Source organism: Mesoplodon mirus (genome assembly GCF_964341445.2).
Source record: "Mesoplodon mirus genome assembly, chromosome: 5".
NCBI classification, from domain to species: domain Eukaryota; kingdom Metazoa; phylum Chordata; class Mammalia; order Artiodactyla; family Ziphiidae; genus Mesoplodon; species Mesoplodon mirus.
In genome coordinates, this window is record NC_138980.1 from 12,108,510 (window position 1) to 12,120,901 (window position 12,392).

At 46.7% G+C, this 12,392-nt stretch overlaps 1 protein-coding gene and 1 long non-coding RNA gene across 12 annotated transcripts in view; one reads left to right on the forward strand and one right to left on the reverse strand.

The window, feature by feature from the left end:
• The window catches only part of TENM2 (teneurin transmembrane protein 2), a 530,300-nt gene that overhangs the window by 507,413 nt on the left and 10,495 nt on the right, over positions 1 to 12,392 (forward strand). For all 11 annotated transcript variants that reach the window (XM_082622423.1, XM_082622416.1, XM_082622422.1 and 8 more), the window contains one exon: positions 1,157 to 2,771. In XM_082622423.1, coding sequence (XP_082478549.1) covers positions 1,157 to 2,771 — 1,615 coding nt within the window. The remainder of the gene's footprint in view (positions 1 to 1,156; positions 2,772 to 12,392) is intronic.
• Positions 1 to 12,392, reverse strand: part of LOC309804817 — a 52,857-nt gene that overhangs the window by 26,434 nt on the left and 14,031 nt on the right. The window lies entirely within an intron of this gene.

The following is a 12,392-nucleotide window of genomic DNA, read 5'->3' on the forward strand; positions in this document are numbered from 1 at the left end:
CCCACTGGCAGCGTGGCTAATCACTCCTTATGAACTGGAAATGCAGTGATTCATTTCTGCCTTGCCCGAAATTGAGCCATCAGGGTAGGGAATTCTGCCTAAAGTAAAACTCGAGCACGCAGACCAGCACCCTCCCCTACTTGGCCTATTGGCTGAACCAGCCAATGGATTCTTGCTATATATTTTCCTGTGTCTGCAAGCGGCAGACTCAGGTCTCCGCGTCAGAAAAGGTCCAGTTGTAGCAGCGGTAAAAAGAGATGCCTTCAGGGCACGAGTCAAGACTTTTAAAGGCTGCCCTGGTCATCTAGTCATCAGACAGGGGCTTGCTCAGCCTGGGCCTCTCATCTGGACTCACCTCCACACAAGCCCATTTCCATTTCTTCCTTTCTTGCCTCTCCACGACAGCGGTCACTTGCAGATAGAGCTGTTACCTCCTCTGTAAAGGGGCTGATGTCTCTTCGATCCCTTCTGAATACTGTTCTCATTACACCATAAGATGCTACAATGGTTGACCAGGGGAGGCAAGAATCTCTCCACGGCTTCAAGTTTGAGGCCATTCTTTCCCCAAACAATCAATGATTCTGGGTTACTTAATCTTTTTGGTAGCTTCTAAATGGAGGATGTGGTTTCTCCTTAGATTTAATCAGTGGTTCCCAAACATAGTATGTGTATCACACCTGTCCCCTGCTGGGCCAGCAGCAGTCATTTCTAACCAGTCTCAGGATTTCTTGTCATTGAACCTGGAGGCAAACTCAGTGCCTCTCACCTCAGTCCTTCAAACCCCTTGCAACTCAAAGTTATGGTCCAAGCAACATCAGCATCACCTGGGAGTTTGTTCCAAAAGTAGATTCTCAGGCCACCTCTCCACCACCCTCCCCCACCGAACTACTGAATCAGAATTTGCCTTTTAACCAGATCCCTGGGTATTTCGCATGCACGTGAAAGTTTGGGGAGCATTCTCCCAAGTAGCCACCATGATCCGTAGAGTAAGTAGCATGCCCGATGAAATCAATTTACCCATAATCTCTGGTCTAAATTTCCCCATCCTTCACAGCTTTTGAATTGCCATTTAGGGAAATGGAATAAATTCTGTCCATTTGAGCACTTGGTCCTAAATGGCCAACTCATGTGTTCCCTTCCCCTTTCCTTCCTCCAGTCCATGGTCCTCCTGCTTCAGAGTCAGCGTCAGTACATATTCGAGTACGACTCCTCTGAACGCCTCCATGCCGTCACCATGCCCAGTGTTGCCCGGCACAGCATGTCCACCCACACCTCCATTGGCTACATCCGCAACACTTACAACCCGCCTGAAAGCAACGCTTCGGTCATCTTTGACTACAGTGATGACGGCCGCATCCTAAAGACATCCTTTTTAGGCACTGGGCGCCAGGTATTCTACAAGTATGGGAAACTCTCCAAGCTATCAGAGATTGTCTATGACAGTACTGCCATCACTTTCGGGTATGATGAGACCACCGGTGTCTTAAAAATGGTCAGCCTCCAAAGTGGGGGCTTCTCCTGCACCATCAGGTACCGGAAGATTGGCCCACTTGTGGACAAGCAAATCTATAGGTTCTCTGAGGAAGGCATGGTCAACGCCAGGTTTGAATACACCTATCACGACAACAGCTTCCGGATCGCAAGCATCAAGCCGGTCATAAGTGAGACTCCCCTTCCTGTTGACCTCTACCGCTATGATGAGATTTCTGGCAAAGTGGAGCACTTCGGCAAGTTCGGAGTCATCTATTATGATATCAACCAGATCATCACCACGGCTGTGATGACCCTCAGCAAGCACTTTGACACCCATGGGCGGATCAAGGAAGTCCAGTACGAGATGTTCCGGTCCCTCATGTACTGGATGACGGTGCAGTATGACAGCATGGGCAGGGTAATCAAGAGGGAGCTGAAACTGGGGCCCTATGCCAACACCACTAAGTACACCTATGACTATGATGGGGATGGGCAGCTCCAGAGCGTGGCCGTCAATGACCGCCCGACCTGGCGCTACAGCTATGACCTCAATGGGAACCTCCACTTGCTGAACCCGGGGAACAGCGTGCGCCTCATGCCCTTGCGCTACGACCTCCGAGATCGGATAACCAGGCTCGGTGACGTGCAGTACAAAATTGACGACGATGGCTATCTGTGCCAGCGAGGGGCTGACATCTTTGAGTACAACTCCAAGGGCCTTCTAACGAGAGCCTACAACAAGGCCAGTGGCTGGAGTGTCCAGTACCGCTATGATGGTGTGGGGCGGCGGGCTTCCTACAAGACCAACCTGGGCCATCATCTGCAATATTTCTACTCTGACCTCCACAACCCGACTCGCATCACCCATGTCTATAATCACTCCAACTCGGAGATAACCTCGCTCTACTATGACCTCCAAGGTCACCTCTTTGCCATGGAGAGCAGCAGTGGGGAGGAGTACTATGTTGCCTCAGATAACACAGGGACTCCCCTGGCTGTGTTCAGCATCAATGGTCTCATGATCAAGCAGCTGCAGTACACCGCCTACGGGGAGATTTATTACGACTCCAACCCTGACTTCCAGATGGTCATTGGCTTCCATGGGGGACTCTACGATCCCCTGACCAAGCTGGTCCACTTCACGCAGCGTGATTATGACGTGCTGGCGGGACGATGGACCTCTCCGGACTATACCATGTGGAAAAATGTGGGCAAGGAGCCGGCCCCCTTTAACCTGTATATGTTCAAGAGCAACAATCCTCTCAGCAATGAGCTGGATTTGAAGAACTACGTGACAGGTGAGGACCTGGCCACCTCAGTTTGGCAGTGGCTCCCCGTGGGGTGGTGGTCCCAGTAGACTGCCGGGGATTTCAAAACAAGGTCTTATGTCTGATGCTAGGAGAATCCTGAAGGGCTGTGTACACCGGCAGTACAGGATCTAGAGCAGTCAAGTGTCAGCAGTACAGAGCAATCATCAGGTCTATTTGAACATGTCCTGACCACTTTCAAGTCCATTCAATTGAAATAACTTTTACAAGAGCCCTTACTACCCCAAAAGAGGAAAGCAGCCTTATGAAGGGGGAAAGAATGGGACTCTGGTCTCAGAAGTAACTGATGCAAGTTCTCTCTCTTCTATTTATAAGCTGAAGGACCTTGGGCTAGTTGTCCAGTATCTCTGAGTTGTAGTTTCCTTCTCTGCAAAAGGGCACTAACAGAATCATCTCACAGAGTGATTGTAAGGAGATGAACTTATGTAGGTAAAGTTTAGTGCCTGGCACTTAGACCAAGGATGTTCACAAAAGGGTATCTGCTCATGTTATTAACATCACCATTACTAGTGAAGCAATGAATGAGAATAGGTACTGAAATGACTGTGACCCAGTTCCTGACCTCACAACCAGGCTGGTGAGATACAAATACAAATAACCAATGATAATGCAAAGCAGAATTAAGTCTGTGCTACCATATAGGTGTTTGTTCAGTTATTTATTTAACAAGCATTTATAGTGGGCCAGCATGCTACATTCTGGGGATACAATGATAAGCAAGACAAACACTCTTCTCTCAAAGTGGTGTGTGTGTGTGTGTGTGTGAGGCACACATGCAGATGACTTCAGATTTGAAAATTTTGACATAGTACAGAAGAGCCCCGTGTCAAACTGGGCCTGAAGGATGAGGGGGATCTTGTTTGGCAGAAATGAGCTATTTCTGAAGGCTGAAGAAAGACTATAAGCAAAAGTCAAAAGGACAAAGGAAGCTTGGAGATGGGTGTGGATAGAGGGGCCAAGGAGGGCAAATAATCTACTTCCTCATGATAAGTGAGAAACTGGTAAAAGGAGGGGGGTCCCTATCCATCTATTTCCATCCATCTCCATCCATCCACCTATTCACGGATATTTTCATCTAATACATAAGTACTAGAGATGCAGTGGAGAGCAAGATAGAGTCCCTATCTTCAGGGAGATAAGCAAGGAAATCTGGATGGATGGATGGATGGATGGATGGGAGGAAAAATACCAACTTTCAGCAAGGAACCTGGAGCCATCTCACCTGTACATGCATTGTAGAGGAGTAACAATGGGGACCCCAATTCCAAGCCCCCTCCAAGTTCAGGAAACTCACAGCTCTTGGCCATGAGCCAAGGAAGCATCAAGCCCAAGGGGTCCCTACCCTCAGGTGGCCAGGGATCACTTGTCCACCCCCAAGATTGGAAAGAAAGCAGCAGCTCCTTGGAACACAGTGCTGCCCTCAGTGCTCCATGTTGCAGAAAGAAATAGATGACCCTAAAGGTCAACTTGTGGCCCTGCTATGCCTCACTGACAAGTTCCAGAGCCTTTGAAGTTGAACCCAGCATCCTCCTACAACCGAAGCAGCTGCTGCCTTTGGAGTGCAGGAGTTTTGGCCAAGCTAGTTCCCTCCTGGTCTCCCCAGTGTGCCTCGTCAGGAGGCCCTGCCATGCTACTCTGCCAGGGCGCCCTCTCTTCCCCAGGGCTTGGCAGGGTTTGTTTCCCCCCCCCAGTTCACTGTAGTTTCAAATTAAAGGACCTCTCAGGAAAGTACATACCCATATGTATATAGTTTCAGATAATGATAAAGCAGGGAAGGTAAATGAAATAGGTAAAGAGTTAGAGAGTGGTGGGAAGTGTCTTGTCTATTTAGGGCACTCACAGATAGGTGGCATTTGAGCAGAGGCCATTATGAAGTGGGGGAGGAAGAGGAAGCATATTCCAGACAAAGGAAACAATGTGAATGGGGAGGCAGCCCATGTCTATCTCAGCCATAGGAGAAGAAGGCCCCGCCCTGCAAGAATGTGCTTCCCAGAGCCTGGCTTGGCACTGGATACCTTAGGGGTGAATCAGCCAGAGGCAAATAGAAAGTCCTCAGCGTGGGATGAACACACACCTACAGCTGCCAAGACCCAAACAAAATCACTCGCAGAGCACCGTGTGCCTCACTGACCCCCTCAGTTACTCTCCTGGTTCTCCTGAAGAGACAAAGAGAAATTAGAGTTTTCTGAATAGCAAGACGGCTTTCCTCATTCCAGTGCTTCATGGAGACTCAATAAATGGGCATCAAATCAAGTTGAACTAAGTCCAACAAAACTGAATCCAGAAAACATTAGAAAGAGTCTAAAATAAAAGGTAATGTTAGAGAAGCTACATGCATAGAGCTGATGTCTGCAGTCAAAGCAAAGTAAGAGGGGCTGGGTGAAGAGAGCAGGACCAGGCACAAGCCCACACCTGCTGCCGCTCAACGTGAGATGAGCCCTGGAGACTGCACCCCAGAAGAGAACACCAAATCATTCTCCGCCATTCGGATGTTGGCTAATCTGTAAACCCATCTATATGCGTCTTGATTTGCATTGTAGGAGATGAGCAGAGTGGCTGAACTTGCAGCTCACAATTTAAGAAGGAATTAAGATGTAGTTGGCAGGAGCACAGTGAACAGAACTACTCTCTCTCTGGTGCTCAAGAGAATCTTTGCTGTTTGGAAACAGAGCTCTCTGAATGCAAGAGACAGCTCCTGAGGCTGGAGGAGGCTGTTTCCTCCCCCAAAATGCTGGCACAAAGGAGAGCAGCAGAGAATACCCGTTAGGAGCTCAAAGACATCTGGGCTGGACACAGCTGTAACTACCAAGCAGGGGTAAGGGAGGGCAAGAAGTGATTCCTTTCCCACTCACGGGCTCTAAAGCTGCACCCGTTTTACCAGTTATTGTTTAAGGTAATATATTGATGATTGATATATCTGTGATACGAAAGATACTAGAGGAAAGGATATAAAAGACAGACTGAGAGATACAGACCCTCTCCCCAACAGCCTGCAGTGCCCTGGGCTTTTCCAGTGACAGCGAGTCCCAGGAAACTCCTCAGTCCTGGGCAAACCAAGACCTGTGCTCAGGCCCAAGCCTGGCCCGTCCGCAAGCCGGTTCCTTCTGATATTAGAACCTGAATACATCTCCAGACACCAATTCTGGCCTTGCCAATCACTTGCTGTGTGACCTCTACAAATGTCTTAAACTTTCTGAGCCTTAGTTTCTTCATTGGCAGCATCGTGCCAGTAAAAGCACTCACCCTGTAGTGCTGTGAAAAGTAAGTGAATCATGACACATAAGGCACCTAGCCCTGGGCAAAGGCTTATCAATGGTAGGAATGCATTTGTTACTTATAAGCAGCTATGCACTTGGAGACGGGGAGTTTGTAGGTGAGGAGTGAAATTACCACCTTTGTGTAATTCTCTGGGGTTCCCAGGGGTCTCCAGCTCCACCCTGAAACAGATCCCAACTCTGCTCTGAGTGGCATTGCTTTGGCAAATCTGAAACCCCAAATTTGGAGTTAAGCAAACCTCCCATATGTCACCCACGATGACTCGGGTTGGCTTCTCCCCGGCTGTTCTCTGGGCTTACAGACCCCCAGGCACACATGAGCGTGAAGTTGGATTTTGTGGAGTTTGATTTCCCTAAGTGAGGAGGGAGGCCCAACCTCCTTCTTGCTTTACTCTCTTCTCTCTCTGCACTTACCACCTAGGCTGCTGCGCGGACAGTGTGTGTTAGAGAGAGCGCACGGGCTTCAGCTGCCCGTGCTGTGAAGAACATGAGGCGGGGGAGCCACATTGCCACTCCTACCTCACGGACTCCTTCTCGACAGATTGTTTAGGGAGGCTGTCACCTGAGACAGCCAGTGACTTTGAAAGGAGGAGGGGTGTTTGTGTGATGCCAGAAGTGCCTTCTGCAGGATGGAGGAGACAAGCAACTTGAAGAAACATTTCAGAAGAGAGTTAGACTTGGAAACCAAGCCATGTTAGAAACTTAAAAAGATAGAACAGATTGGGGCTTCCCTGGTGGCGCAGTGGTTGAGAGTCCGCCTGCCGATGCAGGGGACACGGGTTCGTGCCCCGGTCTGGGAGGATCCCACATGCCGCGGAGCGGCTGGGCCCGTGAGCCATGGCCGCTGAGCCTGCGTGTCCGGAGCCTGTGCTCCGCAACGGGAGAGGCCACAACAGTGAGAGGCCCGCGTACCGCAAAAAAAAAAAAATTAAAGATAGAACAGATAGATGGCATGAACTATTACTGTTCATGGGAGCAGCCATTAAAATGTCTGGTCCCAAAGGCAGGAGGTTCTTAACATCATCTCCTGGAGACTAGGGAGGGATCCCTGCAGGGGAAAGATCACGCTGGGGAGAGTCTGTTGAGGGCAAAGACCTCTCTCTTGCCTTTCTTGGGATTCCCTCCATATCCCTGGTGAAAGATGGGATGAGTTTATATGTTGTTCAGATGAGGTATTAAATAACATGAAAACACAGATGGGGAAAGTTAGTTTCTCTTCAGTGATCTTTTTATTCTCTCAATTCGGCAGAGGAGAAAGCCTCCACTTGATGCTGGTGTGTATGTAACACCTCATTAACACTTCTCACCTCCCTTTTTAACAGAGAGAGCAGGTCTAAGACTCCCCTGGTAGCAGGTAACAAAATCATGCTCCAGCTTAATTGCGTTGTTTTGTTTTAATTTTACAGTTAGTTTCTGTTTGCATCAAGTGAGGGTGCTCTCCCACTTATGGTAGTGACAGAAAGTTTCTTTTTTATAATGGATTTGCTTAAGTAGACAAAGCAAAACAAGTACAGGTGATCCCTGGATATGGCAAAACAACCACGACAGGTGATCATGACGGGTAACCATGAATACCCGAAGTTTGGTAACCGCACTGCACAGCATTCACCACCTACTTTGCACAGAGGTGCTCTGTGGATATATGATCATTGCTAGACTAAAGCGAGGCTTCTGTCTGCTTGATGCTGACACACTTTTTAGGGCAATTTCAAACCTGTATTCTTAAATGACGTTTTCTATTGACGTATAGTTGACGTACAATATTACATTAGCTTCAGGTGTATAAGATAGTGATTCAATATTTTTATAGATTATGCACAAAAGTTATTACAGTACTACTGACTATATTCCCTGAGTTGTACATTACATCCCTGTGACCTATTTATAACTGGTAGTTGTAGCTTTTAATCCCCTTCACCTATTTAGCCCATTTCCCAACCCACCTCCCCTCTGGCAACCACCTGTTTGTCCTCTGTATCTGAGTCTGTTTGTTTTGTTACATTTGTTCATTAGTTTTGTTTTTTAGAGTCCACATTTAAGTGAAAACATATGTTATTTGTCTTTCTGTAACTTCTTTCACTTAGAATCTCCTCCAGGTCCATCCATGTTGTCACAAATGGCAAGATTTCACTCTTTTTTATAGCTGAGTAATGTTCCATTATATATGTATATATACCACAGCTTCTTTATCCATTCCTCTGTCCATGGACACTTAGGTTCCATATGTTGGCTATTGTAAATAATGCTACAATGAACATGGGGTTGCATATATCTTTTCAAATTAGTGTTTTCTTTGGATAAATACCCAGGAATGGAATTGCTGGATCATATGGTAGTTGTATTTTTAATTTTTGAGGACCCTCCATACTGTTTTCCATAGTGGCTACACCAATTCACATTCCCAACAACACTGCACGAGAGGTCCCTTTTCTCCACATCTTCACCAACACTTACTGTTTCTTGTCTTTTTGGTGACAGTGATTCTGACAGGTGTGTGGTACTATCTCACTGTGGCTTTTATTTGCATCTTTCTGATGATTATTGATGTTAAATGACTCTTAAATGGGCTATCACTAATACGTGTACTTGCCACGTCATTCAAGGAACTTGTTTGTGCCTAAGGCTGATGGACACACTGTGGATTCCAGAGTCCCTCTCATTAGAGAGTCTTCTAGGCCTGTATGTTTAGTAGTGACGTCAGCATTAAACCCCTCATAGCAGTCCCAGGGCAGGAGGTGGGTAGACCTTACTCAGCCCCTTCAGAAGCATCTTCTCAAGCAGGTACAGGTAGTTCCTCTGTCACACACACTACTCAGGGTGGCTTTTGCCACATATAGTCAGTGTTTGTTCATCCACTCCATGGATACTTATTGAGCACCTATTTTGTGCCAGGCCTGGGGAGACATCAGTGAATGAAACAGATTTTTTAACTCCATGTCCTGATGGAGCTTACATTCTCAGTGAGGGAGACAGACAATAAACAATAAATGTAATAAATGCCCAAATGAGACATATGTTCAAGCGTGGTAACTGTTTTGGGGGTGGGGGCATGAGTGGAGGAAGGGGACTTGGGATTGCTGGGGGTGGGAACAGGCAGGGGTTAAACATGAAGTTGGCCTTATTGGAGGCAACATCTGAGCAAGACTTGAAAAAGGGAAGAGTGAGACAGCCAGAAGATACCTTCAGGGAAGCACACTCCAGGCAGAGCGCTTGCCTGTATAAAGGCTCCGAGATGAATGTGCACCTGGCATGTTCAAGAAACAGCACAGAGGCTGGAGCTGAGTGAGCAAGAGAGAGAGAGGAGGAGAAGACGAGGTCAGAGAGATCATGGGCAAGTGTCCTTAGAGACCATTAGAAGGACTTTCACTTTTTCATTGAGAGAAATGGGGGATCGCTGGAGTGTTACGAGTAAAGGAATGGTAAGGGCCTTTTCCATGTCTAAAGGTATGTGGAGCATACAAGGTATGTGGAGCACAGAGGTGAAAGCAGGGAGGCCAGTTAGAAATCAAGGCAAGAGATGATGGGCCAGGGCTGAGGTGGTGGAAGTGGTGAGAAGTGGACACAGATTCTGGTCTATTTTAAAAGTGAAAGTAGGGCTTCCCTGGTGGCGCAGTGGTTGAGAGTCCACCTGCCAATGCAGGGGACACGGGTTTGTGCCCCAGTCTGGGAAGATCCCACATGCCGCAGAGCGGCTGGGCCCGTGAGCCATGGCTGCTGAGCCTGTGCGTCCGGAGCCTGTGCTCCGCAACGGGAGAGGCCACAACAGTGAGAGGCCCGTGTACTGCCAAAAAAAAAAAAAAAAAAACAAAGTGAAAGTAAAGGATTTAACCATAGGACCCAGCAATTCCACACCTAGGTGTATACACAAGAGAACTGAAAAGAGGTTTTCAAACATCAGTTTGTACCATCATCAGAAAGTCTACAAATAATAAATGCTGGAGAGGGTGTGGAAAAAAGGGAACCATCCTACACTGTTGGCAAGGATGAAAACGGGTGTAACGACTATGGAGAACAGTATGGAGGTTCCTAAAATAACTAAAAATAGAACTACCATATGATCCAGCAATCCCACTCCTGGGCATATATCCAGAAAAGATGAAACTATAACTCAGAAAGATACATGCACCCCAATGTTCATAGAAGCACTATTTACAATAGCCAAGACGTGGAAGCAACCTAAGCCCATCAACAGATAAATGGATAAAGATGTGGCATATATATACAATGGAATATTACTCAGCCATAAAAAAGAATGAAATAATGCCATTTGCAGCAATATGAATGGACCTAGAGATTATCATACTAAGTGAAAAAATCAGAGAGAAAGACAAATATTATATCACTTATATGTAGAATCTAAAAAATAGTACAAATTAAGTTATTTAAAAACAGAAACAAACTCACAGACAGAGAAAAAAACTTATGGTTACCAAAGGGGAAGGGAGGAGGGCGGGATAAATTAGGAGTTTGAGATTAACAGATACACACTACTATATATAAAATAGATACACAAAAAGGACCAGCTGTATTGCACAGGGAACTATATTCAATATTTTGTAATCAGCTATAATGGAAAAGAACTTGAAAAAGAATATATATGTAGAGCCCCTCGATTCCAGTCAAGATGGCAGAGTAGAAGGACTTACGCTCACTTCTTCTCATGAAAACACCAAAATCACAACTAACCACTGAACACCAAAATCACAACTGCTGAACAACCATCAACAAAAAAGATATTTTACCTACCAAAGACAAAGAAGAGGTCACAATGAGACAGGAGAAGGAGTGCTTTCACTCTATAATCAAATCCCATACCTGCTGGGTGGGCAACCCATGAACTGGAAAATAATTATATTGCAGAGGTTCTCCCACAGGAGTGACTTCTGAGCCCCATGTCAGGCTCCCCAGCCTGAGGATCTGGCAACAGGAGGAGGAGCCCCAGAGCATTTGACTTGGAAGGCCAGAGGAGCTTGAGTGCAGGAGCTCCACAGGACTGGAGGAAAAAGAGACTCCACTCTTGGAGGATGCACACAAGATTTCACATGCACTGGGCCCAGCACAAAGCAGTGACTCCATAGGAGCCTGGGCTAGACCTACCTACTGGTCTTGGAGGGTCTCCTGGGGAGGCGGCAGTTGGCTGTGGCTCACTGTGGGGGCAGGAACACTGGTGGTGGAGGTCCCAGGGAATATTAATTGGTGTGAGCTCTCCCAAAGGTCACCATTTTGGCACCAAGACCTGGCCCCACCCAACAGCCTGCAGGCTCCAGTGCTGGGACGCCTCAGGCCAGACAACCAGTGGGGTGGGGGACAGAACACAGCCCCACCCATCAGCAGACAGGCTGCCTAAAGTTGTACTGAGCTCACAGCCACCTAAAAATATATCCCTTGACACAGCCCTGCCCACCAGAGGGACAAGCCCAGCTCCAACCACCAGTGTGCAGGCATCAGTCCCTCCCACCAGGAAGCCTACACAAGCCTCTGGACCAACCTCAGCCACCAGAGAGCAGACACCAGAAGAAGGAGGAACTACGAACCTGCAGCCTGCAGAAAGGAGACCACAAACACAGGAAGTCAGACAAAATGAGACAGCAGAGAAATATGTTTCAGACGAAGGAACAAGATTAAAACCCAGAAGAACAAGTAAGTGAAGTGGAGATAGGCAATCTACCTGAAAAAGAATTCAGAGTAATGATAGTAAAGATGATCCAAGATCTTGGAAAAAGAATAGAGGCACAGACTGAGGAAATACAAAAAATGTTTAACAAAGACCTAGAAGATTTAAAGAACAAACAGAGATGAACAATACAATAACTGAAATGAAAAATACACTAGAAGGAATCAAAAGCAGAATAAATGAGGCAGAAGGACTAATCAGTGAGCTGGAAGAGAGTGCTGGAAATCATTGCCGTGGAATAGAATAAAGAAAAAAGAATGAAAAGAAATGAGAACAGTCTCAGAGACCTCTGGGACAACATTAAACACACCAACATTCATATTATAGAGGTCCCAGAAGGAGAAGAGAGAGAGAAAGGGCCCAAGAAAATATTTGAAGAGATTATAGCCAAAAACTCCCCTAACATGAGAAAGTAAACACTCGTTCAAGTCCAGGAAGTGCAGAGTCCCACACAAGATAAACCCAAGGAGGAACATGCCAAGACATATTAATCAATGACAAAAATGAAAGACAAAGAAAAAATATTAACAACAAGGGAAAAGCAACAAATAACATACAAGGGAATCCCCATAAGACTATCAGCTGATTTTTCAGCAGAAACACTGCAGGCCAGAAGGGAGTGGCACAATATATTTAAAGTGA